The sequence below is a fragment of the Psammomys obesus genome, unplaced genomic scaffold (genome assembly GCF_907164565.1).
Source record: "Psammomys obesus unplaced genomic scaffold, mPsaObe1.curated_primary_1811, whole genome shotgun sequence".
Taxonomy (NCBI): Eukaryota; Metazoa; Chordata; class Mammalia; order Rodentia; family Muridae; genus Psammomys; species Psammomys obesus.
The window spans coordinates 4,323,548-4,342,360 of NW_026596109.1; the positions used below are offsets into that span (position 1 = coordinate 4,323,548).

An 18,813-nucleotide genomic window follows, 5' to 3' on the forward strand; every position below is an offset into this window, starting at 1 on the left:
TTCTCCTAATGACCTCTTAGGCTTCTCTTTCTGGCTTCTTCTACCTCAAAAATACTTCTGCCATGTCCCCCGGAAGTGTTCTTGACTAATGCAGTGGCCTCCACAGAACATCCTCCTAGCTGTGAAGGAAGGTGGAGCAGCAGTGTGACCCCTGAGCTAGCACTGGACTCAAGCCCACCCAACCTTCCCAACCCTCTCATCTACCCTCCTGCACAGCTCATGTATCTCTGCCCTGCCATGGCTACATATGGCTGCGAGCTCCAACAGCCACACGAAGTGTCAACAACTTCCTGAACTGGGGCTTGCCCCCAGATCCACTCTGGATTATGGGCATTATTGGATTCCAGGCTCCTCTGCTTAGTCATCAGTGGCTCACCAAGCACAAGACCCTTGACAGGGGTGTCTGCCAAGGACTACTGAAGGATAGCCACATTATACCCGTAAGTCAGGCTCTAAAGAAAAAACAATTCCTGCTCCCCTTCTAAGGAGTGGATATTTAGGGCCATTCAGGGCTTCTTTTATGTCATAGTTTCTACTTTCTTTATACATTAGTGAGTAAAATTCACAATGCTGAGTTGACCAAAACCCAATGCTGAAGATAGCAGGGGCTTTAACAGGGCAGGTCTTGAGGCACGCTGGTCCTCCTGTGTGGCTTACCAGACCAGGAGGCTGAGTACAGCCTTAGCAGCACTAGCTTCAGGGCTTAGCTGCTGTTCCTTCTGGAGCTGCTAACTCTGCAGAACTTAGTCCACTGCAAAGATCTCAGCAATCTCTTGGTTAAAGGTAATGTGCTATCCTCCAAACTGCCGATGGCTACAGTGGGGATCCAAAGCACAGCAGTGGAGGACCCAGGACATCTGGCTCTTGCCCCAACACCTATCTGATCATTTCCAGAACTCTTGGATGCTGTGCTACCTTACCACCACTGAGCACAGCACCTTTACCAAAAGGACTGGAAAGCACTGACTGGGCTGTTGGGGACTACCCTCCCTCCATACTGCAGCCTATCCAGCTATGGTAGCAGCAGTGTCTGCTGGCTTCCTTTCTAAAGGGAGGCCTTGCATAATGCAGCACCTTCTTGTTGCTGGTAGTCAGTGTCTGATGCACAGGGAGGAAATGGAGATGGCTGGGGGATGGACAGTGGGAACAGGACTCATACCTTGCCTGGTCAGCACAGAGACTGGGATGCCAGGGTCACTAAGCTTGATGAAGGGGCCAATCTCACTGTCAATGCCCTCACGGGCCAGGAGGAGGTTTTTAGTGCACACATTTCCATGAACCAGGTCTTTATCTTCCTGCAGAATAAAAAGGATCAATGTAGCAAGGCAGCCTTGTCTTCTTTGCCACACCTTCTGTTTCCAACCCTGGCCCCACAGACCAGCTCTCTCCACTCCAGCCACAGCAGACCCCACAGCCTGACCTACCCATGACAGTCTGTTTGATGTGTATATACCCTGTAACGTCCCTTGGTTCCAGGTCCTTGATCGCCGATACAGATAATTCCAGGGCATGCCTCACAGGCTTTGTGCACATTAGAATATGTAAAACCTGCAAGAGCTGGCCCATGTTATGTGCCCCACAATGTTAGTGCTAATGGACACAGGGATTTCCCCTTATTCATTCAGGGTGCTGAGTAACAGCTGATCTTGATTGTCACCGCAGGGAAGGGAGGCTCAATGGAGGATTGCCTCCACCAGGTTAGCCTGTAGGGGCATTTTCTTAGTTGATGGCACTGCTGTGTACTGTACCCCACAGAGAAACATAACTGAGCAACCTGAGGAAGCAAGACAATAAGCAGCTTTCCTCTGTGGTCTCTTCTTCAGTTCCTGCCTTGGCTTCCCTCAGTGATGAAACAGTAAGTCAAATAAACTCCTTTCCTCAAGTTTTCACAGCAACAGAAAAGCAAAGTAAAGCAGTCCTGTTCCTCCTCTTGCTGTACAGTACAGTCAGTCCCCAACATACTACTTTCCACTAGATAAGAGTCGCAGGTAAGCCTACAGAACAGCACCCAGTTGCTGTCTGCATGAAGCACCAGGCATACCCATACACAACACAAATCTTTCCTTCTGCACCTGCAGCTGGTATATGCCCCCTCTACCTGCTTACCAGCACCTTCTTCATACCCACTCATCCCAACCCCTAGACAACACCCTAGGTCCTGAAAGGGATCGCCTCCCACATGAAAAGTCTTACCAAGTAACTCAGGGCACTGGCCAGCTGTTTGGCAACTTTGAACTTCCAGGGGGTGGTAAGTACATCACTTTTCCGGTGCATGAAGAGATCCAATGGTCCTCCCTCCACAAACTCTTCCACCATGATATCTGCAGATACAGAAACAGCCACAGAACCTTCTGTCTATCTACAGGGAATGCTTTCTCACCCTTGCCAGAGTAGTCTTACAGGCACTGCTCAACTGCAGGACTGGCTTAATCCCAGGTTCTTCCACTTCTAATCTAGACCTCCAGCATGGAACAGCCCCTCCTGAGCCTCAGCCTTTGGTTGTACATGTGCAAACAAGTCACACTTACCTCTCCCGGGGTCCTTGGGAGAAGGGGGGGGGGGGAGTTGCTAAACAAAGCACAGCAGGCTTTGGCTAAGTGTGTACCACACAGAACAAAGATTCTGAATAGCAGCCATCACCACTGCCACTGTACAACCTCATACACTGCAGCAGAGTTTAGACTGACCACAGGACAAAACTTCCCTTGAGCAAGTCTCCCATGTGAACACAAGGGCAGCCAGCACCACAGACATCAGAGCTCAAAGAGCTTTAGCTTAAAGAAACAACTCCTTTCCTTGGACATTCCTATCAGGAATTCAAAGGAGAGGCCACCTCTCTGAGCAGCTGAAGGCCCACATGACATCAGAGAGGTTGGAGCCAGCTCCAGTTTTACTGGCAGCAGTCTCTTCAGCAGGAAAGCCCCAGCTCAAGAGTCACACTCATACCAGCTTCCTCAAGCCCTGCCATTCCTTGCTGGACTGCTCAAGTGCTCAAGTCAACCTACTTGGGTCCAGAGTGACCAACAAAAAAAAAAAAAAAGAAGGAAATGAGTGAAAAGCAAACCATTGCTACTACTGACTTCCACAAATGAGCTGCTAAATTCCTTGATTTCTCCTAATCAGAAGGCCAAAAGTCCAAGAAGTCCTCACAATATCCACCCACCCCCAGTCAGGGCCAGCTGTCCTCTTCAAGAAAAACTTACTTTCAACATCTCGGACACAGACACCATAGAGATACACAATGTGTTTGTGGGAAACTTGTCTCATCATGCTGGCTGCCTCAAAGAAGGCCTGTGGAAAAAAGAACAAAGGAATGTATAGGCTCAGCCTAAGGGGCCATCAATGGATCCTAGAAAAAGTCACCCACTGTCACCTCTCAGACTTGAAAACTACCTTCCTGGCTGTCCAGTGGCATGGATGTACCTTGACCTCTGATCCACTCTAGCCAAAGTGTGGGATTTATTCAGAAAATCCAACAATGCAAAGTAAGGCTGATGGGATGAGCTATCTACCAATTTTCCCATCAGCCCCTCAGGCCCACCTTACTCTCATCCACTAAATGCCACAAAATTCAAGATTTACCCCTATGTTAGAATAAGCAGGAAGCCCACTTAGTGCTCCACACTTAGCTTTGACCTCTCTAACAGTCTGAGAGATCCTAATCAAGTCATTTGACTCCTTTGGGCTTTCATGATCCCAGATATGTGGGAGCCTGGAAAATGCCTTCAGAGCTCTGAGACCACTTTGCTTGTTCCAGAGATTCATAGCATCACACAGGGGCCTTTGGTGGCAGGGAAAGGACAGGCCAGGGTAGGACAGGTACAAGAGGCTGCTTCTACCCACCATCAGTCTTCCATCACTACTTTTACATAGCCAGTCTGTCTAAGACAGTACTGAAGGGAGGAACTCTGACTAAAGACAAGGCGGCCAAAGCACAGAGGTTTTCCCAGCCAACTCAGTCTACTGGCTCCAGAAAAGAGGAACACTTACCAGAGAAATGTCCCTGTGGCTGGGGTCTAGGACTTTGAGGATCACTTTTATCTTCTTCTCTTCAGCAATTCCTTCATCGTCCTTGTAGTCCAGCAAGGTCCCAGAATAGATATGTGTTCTTGTGCCTCTACCAAGGTGCTCACCCTGAGGGAGGAGGCAGAAGGTTGTCTCTGTAGCTTCATGATGACTCAGGTCAGGGCTGAGGACTCAATGGGATACTGAACACAGAGGGATGGGGCCAGGGCACACGGGGCCTTGTCCTCATCAGGCCTCTAGAAAAAAACTCAAAACTAGGCAGGCACAGCACTGACATTTCCTGGACCCAGCAACAGCCCCACTCTTGAAAGCAGCTAGTTTTCCACTTCAAAGGTTAGCCTGTAACCTAGCTACAGTCGATCAGAAACCTGTAAACACTGTCCAAGAGCCAGTCATATCAACCACACCCAGGGCTCCAGAGCAGACTCGAGGAGGACTCTGCCAGATGGCATCTCTATGCTTGCGCTAGGGGACAATGTAAAGGGGCCTTTAACACCTCTCTCTGATGCTTACTGGCCTTTAACTAAGATGCATTCCTTCAGCCCATGCTTAATCTCAGCCCAGTCTGTGTAAATGGAGTAACAATGGCACCTGCTACACAATGTTTAGTGAAGTGAGTAAGGAGACTAGGTATAAAGGCTTCTGACATTCAGTATACAGACACTCAAGCCCATGAGTTCTGTTTCAGAACCTTCAGTCCATGCTTTTTCCCATACTGGACCTCTACTCTCCCACTCCCCATGCCACCACTTTGGAACACCCACAGGGACATACATGAGAAGCTTGAGAAGCAAAAATCCCATCAGCATCTGCGCACGTTCAGGACTGGGCCGCTTCTTTCCCCGTAGGAAGGAAGGGGAGCACACCACCAGGTAAGTGAGACCACCCGTGCACAGAATGACATGTCTCTGTCTCTAGGGACACTTCTGGGCTGAGTTTCAATACTTCTGATTTTTAAATCTTAATATTTGCAAACCAAAATATGATTCATAAAATACAACATTGAGTTGTTAGCATTAGGCCCACAAAACTTGTCAATGGGAGCTCTTATGGAAGCTCTTGCATATACAGAAAATGGATTGTGGTCGATATCTAGGAAGCCAGTCCTATTCCCTACAGAAAGACACACCACTGTTAATTGGGCATATTAATTTACATAAATACCACCATTTGTCATCTGTCACAGCAGAATGTCCATTTATCCTCCCTGTCTGTTGCATTCTGGCAAGGTCCTGTAACTATTCATTAGAGCTGCATCTGTCATGAGGTGATCCATCAACATTATGGGAAGCTCCGTTCCCAGAACATTCCATAAAAGGCACATGCTTTCAAGACAATTACTCTTCTCCAGAAGGATGACTTAATTCCAAGGGCTAGGTAACAGAATCCACAAGACCAATGCCCACTCCACTATCCTTCAACACAGTTCTCTCTCTGAGCAGAGACTTGGCGACTCATCTTCTGGGGCTCTGCTTTGCTGTCCTCCTCCAGGAAATCATCTCTGCCCTTCCAAGACCAGGCTCTGCATATTCACCCATGGCACTGAGGGTGGCGACTACACCCCAGCTATACAAGTGCTTACCTCTCTGGGCCTTGCTAAGCCTTAGACTCTGGGTAGCTGACTCTATCCCAGCAAAGGCTGGGCAATGATCTGAGTCCCACAGAGGGTCCCTTTCTGAAGCCAGTTCTTGTCCTGTCCTGCCCCTGTTCTCTTCTCCCTATTCCTTTTGGAAGTCTCTTCTGTAAAGCACGACTGAGGTCCAGAGGTGCAATTACACAGCACTGTGTGGGGTGGGGGCGGTCAGCCCAGACTCCATTGCCAGGTCAGTGTTCCCATACCTCTACCCCAGCTGGTCCACACTCTATACATCCACATCAATCAGGGACTAGTACCTCAGGGGGTGGCCATCAGCAAGACTGGGTAAAATGGAGAGTGTAGCTGAGTGGTCTTACCTGTGAAAGTAAGCCTCCTTGTTCTGCTGTCACTAGACTCTCCCCAAGGCAGACTTTATTTCCACCCCCCAAATCTCAGGGGCTCCCCTGCAGGGAGTCAGGACCAAAGCTGGATGAAGGCCTGTAGTGGGGACTTACTTGTATAATATCTTTCTTAAGGATCCGATCAAAACTCAGCTGGCTCATGGGGTAGACGGGCTGCCATTCCTGGGCTTTTTTGGTGGCTACTAGCAGATTGGAGATTTCTGTGAAGAGATCAGAGCATTCTGAACACCATTCTGCAGGTCCTCGATCCTGCCCAGCCAATGTATGCTGAGCCATGGGGCTTACCGAACACATGTGTTTGCAAATTCTATCATTCAAGAAATCTATGTTAGGTGAATGCTTAATTCATACCCTCTAGGAGCTCAGAGGCTAATGACAGTTAATGACATGTAATCAGCAGTTATATGGAGACCTACAATTTATCCAAGGTTCACACAGCAACATCTGTCCTGATAATGAAGGTGAGGGAAGTTTCCCTTAGGAAATGAACATTTAAATCTAAGAACAGCTAGATGTACCACATGCCTGTAATCCTAGTACCTGAGAGATAGAATCAGGAATTCCAGGTCAGATTCAATTAGTGAGTTGGAGAATAGCTTGAGCTGTCTCAAAAAGAATTAAAAAAACAAAATAAAATCTCAAAAAGCCAGGGCCCATGTCTATCTCATTTTCTGCTCTACTTCTATAGCCTAGAATGTAGTAAGTGATCAACAAGTTACTAGGTTTTGTGTTTGCTTTGTGGAGCTGGGGATCGAAACCAGGGCCTTGTGCATGCTAGGCAGGAATTCTATTTCCCAACAAGAATTTGTTAACTGTAGGAAGCATGGGGGTAAACTGAGTGAGGAGAGCTGGGTGCTTTGAGGCTAGGGAACCCTGTGAGAAAGGGAAGCACAGCTTTATGCAGATAGAGGGAAAAGGCAATCTAGAATGAGGGTCCGAGAAATCTTGCTGGATGGAGCTACAACCTCTAAGCATGTGGGATAAAACTGAGCCATTTCCCAAGCTCTGCTAAGTTAATGCAATGCATTGTCAGCAAATGCAAGGCATGTCCAGGTCTGCCAGGACTGGGTTATATGGGCTATACAGAAATTTATCCTCAGCACGCTGTAAGGGAATAATGAGGCAACATAACCTTCCAATTTCAGACACAGTGCAGAACCTCTGGGAACCAGGTAGACCTGAGTGTAGTCCCTCATCTGGAACAGGACCATTAGCGTCTTTCTTGCAATGGAAGACAGTAATGAGTTCAGAGAGAACTTCTTTCGTGGGAAGTTCTAATTCTTGGATTCTGGTAAGAAAGTTACCCCCCAAATCTGTAAAAATTCCAAGACTCAGTTCACAATACCCACAGGTACACTCAGTGGCAATAAACTACTAAGTACTACAATAAGGTTCCTCAAATCTTCCCCACTAGAGTAGGGCTACTTGCTTTCTTTCTGTTTACATTTACACTTTCTGGTTTCTCTATCTGGGTACAGTTCTACAAGCAGCTGTTAGTTAACTCCAGGGCCCTCAGAACAAGCCCAAGAGATAGGAATTGTTTGAACCCTTATCTGCATTCCAGATCACAGCAAAGGCCCAGAGAGAGTCAGTAACCTAATTATAGGGCTTCCTAAGCCAGAGAGGAAGGCTTCATAAAGTACTCAGAAGCTCTAGTTTGACCTTCCTGGGGTGCAAATCTAAGTACCAGAAACTGGTTTCAGTCATCTTCTGAGTACTCCTTATTTTGAGCCTATTTCTTCCACGGTTCTTTTGATTCTAGCCTTAAATCCCTGGTAAAATACAATTTAAACAAGCTATATACAGATGTCTTGAGGAAGGAAAGGAAGGAAAGGAAGTCAAATACAAAGAGGCTATTTGACTGGCGGCATGAGGACAGAGGTTGGCCACAGACCATCTGGGACTTAAAGAGCAGCATAGGTCTAGAGTAGCTCATGGCTTGATTATCTGTGTGTGTTCAGGGTACAGGCACTAGGGCTGACCTGTGAGAGGGGGAGCCATTTAACTGCCATGAGCATGTTTTGTACTTGTATGAGAAAGCTGTGCCCTCCTCAGGTTGCTAAGTGGGACATGAGAACATGCCCACCATCCTTGTCTTCTACCTAAATACTCCAGCCTTGGGCATCACATAGTCCCAAGGAGCAACTGAGTGGAAATCAGCAGGACACCTGTCTGTACTCAGGAGGACACAGAAGAATGGGCACCAACACAGGCTTCATGGAGTATGGAATTGGGCACTGGGAATGACCAAGGGCTTACTTCTCTACCATATACTTCTGGCTGGCCTCCTGTCTTTTCCCTGGCTTTATTTATCCCAGGAAGATTTTTATATTCCAGTATGAAACCCAGATCAGGGTGTCTGGTGCTTGGAACCCTAGGTAGAAGAGCAGAAAAACTGAGCAACCTGAAATGACACTCTTGTGTCACACTTTCCTGAATTCAGCACTTCTCTAATTTGCAGGTGGCAAAGAGAAGAAAGCAGGCTCTGAGAACCAACATGAGGAAGCTGGGCTCCTCAGCCTTCCTCAATCCCCTCAAATGGGAGACACCCTGTGTGTCCCAGAGTTGGCTGACCATGGTACCTGCCCCCTGTAAAGTGTATGTAGATGGAATAGAGGGGAAGTATCAGTGGCTTCGGTGAGACAGTGTGTGTTCAAATTTCCATTCTTTCTCCACTTAAGATCTCAGCAAATGCAATGGAGACAATAGTGTCCTGAATTATTCTGGCAATTAAATAGCATACAACATGGAAGGCCTTCAAACTGACAGACTGACCACTATGATGACACAGTCAGTATTATTTACAGCTACTACTGTTAACTACTACTGATGCCATTAGCTATGGAGTGTTGGGCAAGTCACTGAGTATCTCTGAAACCAACTTCATATTTGGAAAAAAGTAATGAAATAGTCACTAAACTATTTTGAACGTAGCAGCTACTGCTACAGTAGAAGCTACTCCAACATTGTCACCTGATAGGACAGTCCTACCAAGACTCAAGCGTGCTTTCCAGGCTTCTCATGAGTCACATGACAGTGAGTGAAACCCAGACTTTGAGAGTTCATAAACAAGTAAGAAAAGGAGACATGCAACACCCTCCCAGTTCTCAGTTTCAGAAGAGCCTCAGGAAAAGCTACACAAGAGGTGTTCAGCTCTGTTTCTACACTCTTCCCTCCAAAGCTACTGGCTTCCAGATCTATGCTGTTAGGGGTGATATCTACATCAGAACTATGTACAAGGACCCCTCAAGGAAAGCACATCCTGGTCTCCAGGATTCTCCATTCCACAGATGTTGTCTTCTCCCAGGGACAACCGGGAAGTAAGATCTGTTTTAACACCAAAAGGGAGGTCACACGGACCATTCGGCTTTAAGGCCCTAAGGAGCTCTGAGGTCTCATAGCCAAAAGGCAGATGTGTTTTTGCCCTTTGTGGCACACTGGCTAGCATAAAAGCAAAGGCTGCAGTTCCTTTCTGAAGCTGGCAGGTAACCCTATCTGATCAGCAAGAACACAAGTCGTTCCTCTTTCACCAAATTCAGGAAGTCGCCTTTTGCTGAGACTAAAACGTAGTAATTCACACATTGGGAGCTCAAAGCCCTTGGCTACAAGGCAAGGCACTTGAATTATGTGCATGAGGCTCTTGGTTCAATCTCTAGCACTTCTCGAAGGAAAACCCAGGCCCTTTCTACCCGTTCCTTATGAGGATTCAAAGGTCCTTAAAGGTCTTTGATGGTCTCAAAGAACCAGCTCCAAGGCTCTAATATGTCAAGAGCAAATGTGCTGCCTCCTCTACAAAGCCTAAGACTTCCAAGGATGGATCCAGCAAAGGCAAGGCAGCATCTCTGGGTGGAGAAACAAAAAGCCCTATATATGAGGATCTAGCATTTGGAGTTAAACCTGATGCTGAAGTTACCATGACCTTCTATGAGACTCATTTCATTCTGTAAGATGAGGCCCATGGTAGGTAACCCCCAAAGCTTCCTTTCACATTCACATTCTGAGGCAAGGAGTCTACCTCCTTGTATGGCAAGCGCACTAGCCATACTTCTTTCGAAGCTTAACCCAAAGCAGCTGAGTCCCTGGCCCTTTGCTTGGATTCTAACTCCTGATCCTTCTATCAGGCTCTCCGACTACAGGAGAAGGCCCACCTCCTTGGTAGGGTAGCCAAGGACTCCTATAAGCCCAGGTCTGTTCTCCTCACTCTCATTTCTCCTTCTTTCCTTCTCTACTTCACAGAGGCCCTCTAGAAGCTTTCTGCAGCTTCTGCCTTGGCCTACCACGTTGTTTCATTCATACTTCATGGCCCCACTGGACAGGCCTTTGCCTAACTGGCACCTCCCTCTCATCATCCAACATTCAGCTCAAGATCTGCCTCCTGCTGCCATGCCTCGTGACTCAGAGATTTTGGTTATCTTTCCTTTCTCTCAGGTTATGCTATGTGTCACTCATAGAACACTGAGGTAGTCTCAGTGATCTGCAACATTTTTTGTACTAGGCTACATACCCTCAGAGAGCAGGACCTGGGTCTTCCCATCTAAAACAGTTCTTTGGCCCACAGACATGTCAGAAACATTTGACTAATACATAAACCAAAGTGAGCTGTCAAGCCACTTGACTCAGAGAACAAAGAGATCCCTGCTTATTAACTGCAAGCACTCTGTTTTCTGCAGTTGCACTAGGATGGTGAGAGGTGTGTGTCTGCTCTCTAGAGAACACAGGAGAGGTGAGATGTGACATGGGGACAGACCTGCAACAGAGCTCAAGAAAACAGGACTACAGTTTCTTTAACCCAGGCAGCAGCACCCTTTGGTCTGCATGGGTGTAGCATCACATAGCCTGGCTCCACCACAGAGACGAACCTCGGGGCTTAGGCTGACAACAGCGCTTCAGCACAAAGCTTATATTGTCCGTGCGTAGGATCTGCTTCTTAAGGTGGTTCATGAGGTCTCTCAGGGTGGGAAAGTGGTCGACGGAGCCATGCAGGCTGTAGCGGCCCTTCTGCACCTCAATCTGAAAGTTCTTGAACTGCTTCTGGCCACCCAACACCTGCCATTCAGAAAAACAAGCATGTTTAGATTGGGGTCAAGCAATGTTAATATTAGGGGGCACTGAGCAAGAAGGTGTAGAAATTCTGTGTGTCTAAAAATATCCCCAAAATTCCATCAACCAACTAACCAACCAGCAAGTCAATAATGAAACAGTGCCCAGGAAAGGGCACTGATAAAAGGGAATCAGGATGTCAAGATACATAAATCCTTGAGCTACAGAAATGTCATTTGATTACACATTTTAAAATGCTACACACTTTTTAGAATATCAATTGATGAAAGCTATGTCCTAAATGGGTCTCTATATCACCACCATCTTGGTGATATAGAATATCATCATGGAATATTGTGGAAGAAGGAGAAAGAATGTAAAACAATGAGAAAGGGGTGGAGTCTTATAAACCTTTTTTTTTTCCTGGCACACTATGGCTGTTGTACTATTCAATGCTCAGTAGTTGTGGTTATCAGGATAAGACCGGACTGGTTAACTTTTATCATGGAGGGAGGAAGGGATTAGTAGGCTTCATCCCTCCTGAGGATAGAAATACAGTTAACAGTTGCTGAGGAAGAAAGAGGCATTTTCTTTAGTGGTATGGCTACTAGTGCCAGTGCTCCTATTAGTTTAGTGCCCATAAAAAAATATAAAAATAAAAAATAAAAAAAGACATGACAATTAAAGAAGAACTTTCTAAGGAGAGGACAGAGATTGGAAGGAATTGGAGCGGGTAAGAAAGGAGAAAGAGTTATGGGGTAAATATGAATCAAATATATGTACATATGAAAATGTAACAAAACCTATTATTATGTGTAATTAATAAGTGATGATTTTAGGAGAAAAAAACATTAGCACTTTATAAAGATTAGCCAGCGCTATATATGAAATCAGAATTGCGATAGCTAAATTCACACAAAACTCTTTCAAAGTGAGCCCTTGCACACCAAGGAGAGGCACACTGAGAGCTAGTGTCTGGCAGTCCCTCCAGCTCACAATTCCAGCACCACGAAAGACAGTCTGAGCACCACTTCTATCATACAGCCTCAGTAAGCATTTGCCAACTACTTTACCTAAAGTGTCAGCCCTGCGCCTGGTCAGAGGACATAAACAAGCCTCTTTGTGACTGTTCTTTCCCTAGGTAACTTGACCAAATAGGCTGTAACTTTGATCCTACTCCACTGAGGCCGAGCTCTCTTACTATTAAACTTCCTCCAGAGACTGAGGAGTAAATGAAAACAGGCAGTTTGTGAAGGTGACAAGTCCAACCAAGTCTGAGCCACTGAGCCCAAGTTAGCCCTGAGGTCTGGATGTTCAGGAGCATCTCTGGAACTCGGTCCAGGATACCTGGCAACGCTGGGCTCCTTACACGACTTCCTCTTTCTACTCTTGATAGAGCCCAATCCCAGATACTCATGTGTACTTTTCTCCTGTCTTTGACTTCTGCCATATGCTAATGCCTGGCCCCCATCTAGAAGGCTCTTGCCCCTCATTTTTTCAGTCTAGGTGAGCCTCACTGGTAAATTTAATGTACACTAGTACTATACAACTCACCATCTCCACTGGGCATAGTAGCACATACCTTTCAGCACTCAGGAGGCAGAGGCCACTGATCTCCGTGAGTTCAAGGCCAACATATTATCTATATAAAGTATTCTAGGACAGCCAAAGCTACATACAGAAACCCTGTCTCAAATGCCAACCCAAGCAAACAACAATAAAAACCCAAGCCCCAAACAAACAAAACCTTACCCTCACCATCCTCCAAAATAGTCCACTGAGCATTCTAAAAATTTTCGTGACTAACAAAGGCATTTGAGGGATCATTAAGTCAGCAATCCTAAAGCCATAACGTGGCCTTCAAGATTTCTCACACTTAGTTCTTGGTTTGCAGATATATCTGGATGTTTATACAATAGATACCTTGGGACAGTAATTTATGTTAAAATGCCAAAAGCTATTGCTGGGGAAAACAGGCCATGTTGATGAAGTGGCTCTTTGACACAGTCCACACCAGGGACTGCCACAGGCAAACACAGTTCTAGGTCTGATGATCCTGCCATTGGCTACAAAGTCAGTCACATGTGCCTGAGGAAAGGCAGTTTTCTGTCATGTTCTACCTTCCAAAGCTACAGTTCATCTGCCGAGAGAAAAGAGAAGAAGGAAGGGAGGAAAGGGAAGGAGGGAAGGAGGGAAGGAGGGGTAAAAAGAGAAAAAGAGAAGGAGGGAAGACTGACATAAAGAAGGATACAAGGTTTGGCTATTGAGTGTCCTGTCAGACAGGATGCTTGTTTCAGACTACCAGGGACTTGCTCAGAGACCCAGGTAGCCCTTTTTGTCACAGCTTCTGGGCTGGGTGACAATGGACAGATACCTTGTGGCTGCATCCCCTGCCCACACCTGTGTCTGACTGACCTCAGACTTTTCAAAGCAGGTGACAGTCATAAGGATGTTGTCAAAGTCAGTGCAGCTCCACCTCAGCACGTACATGCCCTCCTCACTCCCTTCTTGCCGCAGCTTATTGATGGCATACTCTGTGCTGCAGAGAGAAGCAGACAAGGGACAAAGACTCATACCACAGTACATCAACTGCCAGGAACATCACTTCCCTGCACTAGCTGGGTTTACAGTGCCATATTGTTACCTGCCAGGGTCCTACTGTCCTCTCTGACATTGCATGATGCATGTGGTGAGGAGGAGGAACCTGAGACAATCTGAGTTTCCAATATCTAGAAAAGAACTCACCTGCTGCCCCTCAACACACCAAGACCTGCTTGATTTTCCCCAAGTTCTCCAAAGATACTGTCTCCAAGTCTCACCAGAAGACTGTCCCTCAATACTGGTAAGTAAGAGCTGCCAAGGATACAGCAGCGTGAGTCCCACACTGGGCCTCTCCAGCCCCTCATTCTAACTGTCAGAGAGCGCAGTTGAGTCTACTTTGTTTACTGAAATGTCCTCAGTGACCACATCAGGCCTAGCTCACAGTAAGTGCTTAATTTGTTACAAGATGAATAAATACTTCAGTGATGAGTAAAAGAGCGTTAGGGGAGAACATGCCTTATACTCCTTTGTAGCCCCCAATGCAGTAATACCAGAGGGCACAGAACACTGGCCAAGTGGTTACTAGTAACTGGTAAATAGGCTCACAAGTGCTGGTTAAAGAAAACTGATGTGCTCAGTGTGCTTTAGAAAAGCAGAAACTTGCCTCCCAAATCCTCCCAGCACTCAGGAGCATATGGAGGGCACAAGAAGGCAGATCTCTGAGTTCAAGGCCAGGCTAGTCTAGAGTGAGTTCCAGGACAGCCAGGGCTACACAGAGAAACCCTGTCTCAAAAAACCACACCCCCACATCCACCCCAAAAAGAATAAAAAGAAAAGCAGAGACTATAAGTGCTTTCAAGCTATCCCATATGGTCATTGATATCTCCATACCCCCACTTATGGTGATTCCTCACATAGGACACACACCCTGTCCCCTCTTTGAGACCTGGAAAGCTATCACTGAGTCTTGAATGTTTAACCCAATTTTTCATGCAACCTACTCCAAGTAGTAGATTTCAGCCTCCCATAGATGTGGAACATTTATTCCTTCAGGCTCACTCAATGTCCTTGCTGTGCGTGCTGAAACAGCAGTAAGCAATGCACACATGCCTTTAAGAGGGTCATTCTCCGGGAAGGGAAGGAAGTCAAACATGAAATATATGGACAAAAACTAAACACTGGTGGTAAGGAAGTAACGAACACCACTGAAGGAAAGCAAAGCAAAATGCAGTATCTAGGGAGGTGAGATAGGAAGGGGACAGAATGTTGTCACTTTATATAAGGTGATTAGATAAGACTTCTCAGAGATGGCAATTGCTAATACCTGAAGTAAAGAGAGGCTGTGGAGACCCTAAAGCAGTGGTTCTCAACCTGTGGATTATGACCTATTTGGGGGTCACATACCAGATATCCTGCGTATCAGATATTTCCATTATGATTATTATGATTCATAACAGTGCAATGGTGGTTTGAACAGGTTTGGCCCCCACAGACTCTGTTTGAATGCTTGGCCCCTGGGGCGTGGTTCTATTGGGGGTGTGGCTTTATTGCAGTATCCATGGCCTTGTTGGAGGAAATGTATCACTGTGGGGATGGGCTTTGAGGTTTCTATGCTTAAGTTCTTCCCAGTGTGGAAATCCAGTCTCCTCCTGGCTCCCTTCAGATCAAGATGTTAGAAACCTTGGCTCCTCCAGCACCATGTCTGCCTGCATGCTGCCAAGCTTCCCACCATGATGATAATGGACTAAACCTCTGAAACTATAAGCCAGCCCCAATTAAATGTTTGCCTTTATAAGACTTGCCTTGGTCATGGTGTCTCTTCACAGCAATGAAATCCAAACTAAGACAGTGGCAAAACTACAGTTATGAAGTAGCAACAAAATAATTTTATGGTTAGGGTCACCACAACATGAGGAACCCATATTGAAGGGTCGCAGCATTACAAAGGTTGAGAGCCACTGCCCTAAAGTAAGGGCAATCCAGACATCGGGAAAAGCCAGTGCCAGAGTCTGGATGCTCAACTGAAGCCAAACGCCAGAGGAAGATGCTTTTATGTTGGCCAGTTCCTTGCTCTGCAATTCTTCATGAGCCTGTCTCCCAAGGCTTGAGTCTGTCTCCGCCAGTGACCCACACACCACCAAATTACACATCTCTCAGGTAACCAAGATGGAAAGAAGGGGGAAAGCCTGTCACATGGAACACAAATGAAGACAATTTCTAAGATTTTAAAGATCTACAGCTGTCTTCCATGAAGTGTTCAGTATTGGACAGAAGAGAAGTTGGCTATGAAGAAGTGAAGGGGTTAAACTATGAGATGCAAAGACCAAACCAAGGAAGTAGTTGAGGCATGCTGTATGAGCCATGGCAAGAGATGACAAGAAAGGCTGGTGGAGGCTCAGTTAGCATGGTGCTCAGTGAAGGCAGCCCCCACGTGTGAGCCAGCATGGCCAACTGGCCCACCTCAACAACCTGTGGAGCTAAGGGGAATGGACTTTCTACCTCTAAAACCTAGACTCTTTTCACACCAAAGGTTATCGAAAGCATTCTGGAACCAACCAGATTGGACCATGACAGCCGTTCTGTATATTGTGGACAATCAGTGGGGGAGCCACATCGGTGCAGAGGTAATGGTGGGCATCCGCTGTGAGCCGGAAGTAGCCATCTACCAGGGACACAAATGACAAGGCCTCCCCATGAGAAGAGAGCTTCAGTTCCTGGTGAGAGAAGACATACCACAGTTATGTCACTCCATTCTTGTGTGACTGGCATCCACCTGCAAATACCTTTGAAAAGCAAACACTCTAGAGCAGGGAAATGGCTGGCTGAAGCAGGTCCCACCTGGCCCCTCAGTTTCCTGACAGCAGAAGCCTGGGCAGCTTGAGAAGTGTGTGGGAGATTCAGAGAGAACAACCAAAGCAAGACTTGGCAACTTGCTGGTGTGAAAAGACCAGCAACCAAGTACTCCCTGCTCAAAGGGTGGAGATATGGACAGCAAAATATTCTGAGGTGGGGGGAGGGCACAGTGGTGAGTCACAGGCTCTGCAGCCAGCCTCTTCAAGTTCACAGCATCTCCACCTGCTAATGAGCTCAAACACAGTCAACTCACTGTTTTTACAGGTCAAAACGGTCAACTGCTGACAATTTCAAATTGTTAGGATCTATGCATCTTTAGCAGTTTGCTTGACCTGTTTGCGCCTCTGTAAAATAGGGGTAACTACCACCAGAGTTAACATAGTAATTAAAACAGCTGACACCTGTAAGGTCCTTAGAATAGGAGCTTTAGTGTAGGTGTCAGTGAGGGAAAACCAACTTAAAGGAGACAAGAATTTCTTGTGCCTTTCCTTGTTATTACTCTTTTTGCATCACCATATCCTGGCAGAACCAGAGGCCTAAGTGGCTAGTGTGAACTCTGACCTTCAATATGGGTGTCCTTAACTGGGTGCTAGACGTGACTGGCAGCTCAGACATGATAGAGCTGCTCATAAAATGTGAACCCCATTTAACTGCTTCCCTTCCTCTGCTGTCATCTCATCAAGCTACCCACAGTGAATAACCAGACCACTGACCTGCCATCACCACCACCCCAACTCCCTCAGATTTCTTGGGAGTTGATAACCTCTTAGAAAGCAAAACAGCACTGGCAGAAAGCGTGGGCTATGGGCAGGCAGCCTCCGGCAAATCCTGCCACTCTCTCACTGTGAAGTACAAGTCCCCATGGCTCTCTATGACTGCCTCAGGTTTCCTAATTGAAGCTGAGCCAACAGCCATACATCCACAGTTCTTTTAAAGCAGTGGTTCTCAACCTTCCTAATGCTGTGACCCCTAACGTTGTCCCTCATGTTGTGGTGAGCCCGACCATAAAATTGTGTCTGCTGCTTCATAACTGTACTTTTGCTACTGTTATGACTCTCAATGTAAATATCTTATATGCAGACTGTCTTAGGTTGACCCCTGTGACTGGATTGTTCAAACTCCACCCCCAAGTGGGTCTCGACCCAGAGGTTGAGAAGTGCTGTTCTGAACACTCAACAACTCAGGCTCTTCACCACACCTACAACCAGGGATGAGGCTTTTGGGAATTGAACTCAGGTCGTCTGGCTGGGTGGCCAAGTGTCTATACCTGCTGAGCCACCTCAGCAGCTCTTAACTTTAACATTTTTTCTTTCCTGATAAAGTTTTTTATGTTAATGTTTGAAAAGGGGGGGAAGGTAGACTCAGAAAATGAAAGCCACTCACAATCTTACCACAAACATGTCCTGTGAAGACGGAAAACTTGCTCTATGGGCCCGTGCACACCCACGCTAGCTAACCTTCAAAAACTCTGAAGAAAATTAGTACTGGCCTATAGATCAATATTTACATTCTGCTTTTATTCTATTTACAGATCTCCCTTTTTAACAGTTTGCTTATGTAATATCCCACTACTCAGGTGAACTCGGATCATCTTCCCAGCCTTCGACTCTATACCTCAGTTGTTTGTAGTATTCTGACACTGTAAAAACTGCTGAAATGAACTCTTTTTGTTTGATTTGATTTGGTTTGTTTGTTTTCCGAGACAGGGTTTCTCTGTATAGCCCTGGCTGTCCCGGACCTCACTCTGTAGACCAGGCCGGCCTTGGACTTGGAGACCTGAAATGAACACTTTAACTCACTGCCTGTATCTCACACTGTTTCTGGAAAACATGTTCCCTGGGTTCCTAAATGGAAACACATAGGAATATTTTCAAAGCTTTTCTCCCATGCCGTCAAACTGCTTTCTCAAAGGTTGTCAGAAAGGCAACCTCTAGACATGAAAGTGTGACCTCATGTCCTGAGCTGCCTCACCAGGCTCTCTCTCTGTGTTGGGCATTATTTTTCTGACATCATTTTAGGCAAAGACAAGATTTCCCTGGTGCTGACGCCCTTCACTTTGTAAGCACGCCTCTCACACTAGCCTGTCCTCAACACGTGCTATCAGGGCGACTTCCCTCGACAAAAGCATGTTTACTTGGCAGACTTACCACGTTCCCTGCCAAACTGGCCTGCCTGTCTAGGCGGTGTCCTCAGGTGATACCAGACAACACAAAGTGAGGTGACACCCTCTTTGCTGTTCAAGTCCCTGGGTGTGCCTGACACCCTGATGGAGCTGAACTGTGGCTTGCCACAGGCTCTAAGCATGTGCCAACTGTGACTTCCCACCATTTCATCTCAGATGACCCACCCACCTCA

At 46.6% G+C, this 18,813-nt stretch overlaps 1 protein-coding gene across 1 annotated transcript in view; it reads right to left on the reverse strand.

Annotated features, from left to right (window-relative positions):
- Jak1 (Janus kinase 1) overlaps positions 1-18,813 on the reverse strand; it is a 119,476-nt gene that overhangs the window by 8,527 nt on the left and 92,136 nt on the right. Inside the window, exons 9-16 of the mRNA XM_055628692.1 lie at positions 16,162-16,319; positions 13,480-13,603; positions 10,884-11,070; positions 6,118-6,224; positions 3,991-4,134; positions 3,204-3,291; positions 2,194-2,321; positions 1,160-1,295 (exon numbers count right to left, since the gene is read on the reverse strand). Coding sequence (XP_055484667.1) covers positions 1,160-1,295; positions 2,194-2,321; positions 3,204-3,291; positions 3,991-4,134; positions 6,118-6,224; positions 10,884-11,070; positions 13,480-13,603; positions 16,162-16,319 — 1,072 coding nt within the window. The remainder of the gene's footprint in view (positions 1-1,159; positions 1,296-2,193; positions 2,322-3,203; positions 3,292-3,990; positions 4,135-6,117; positions 6,225-10,883; positions 11,071-13,479; positions 13,604-16,161; positions 16,320-18,813) is intronic.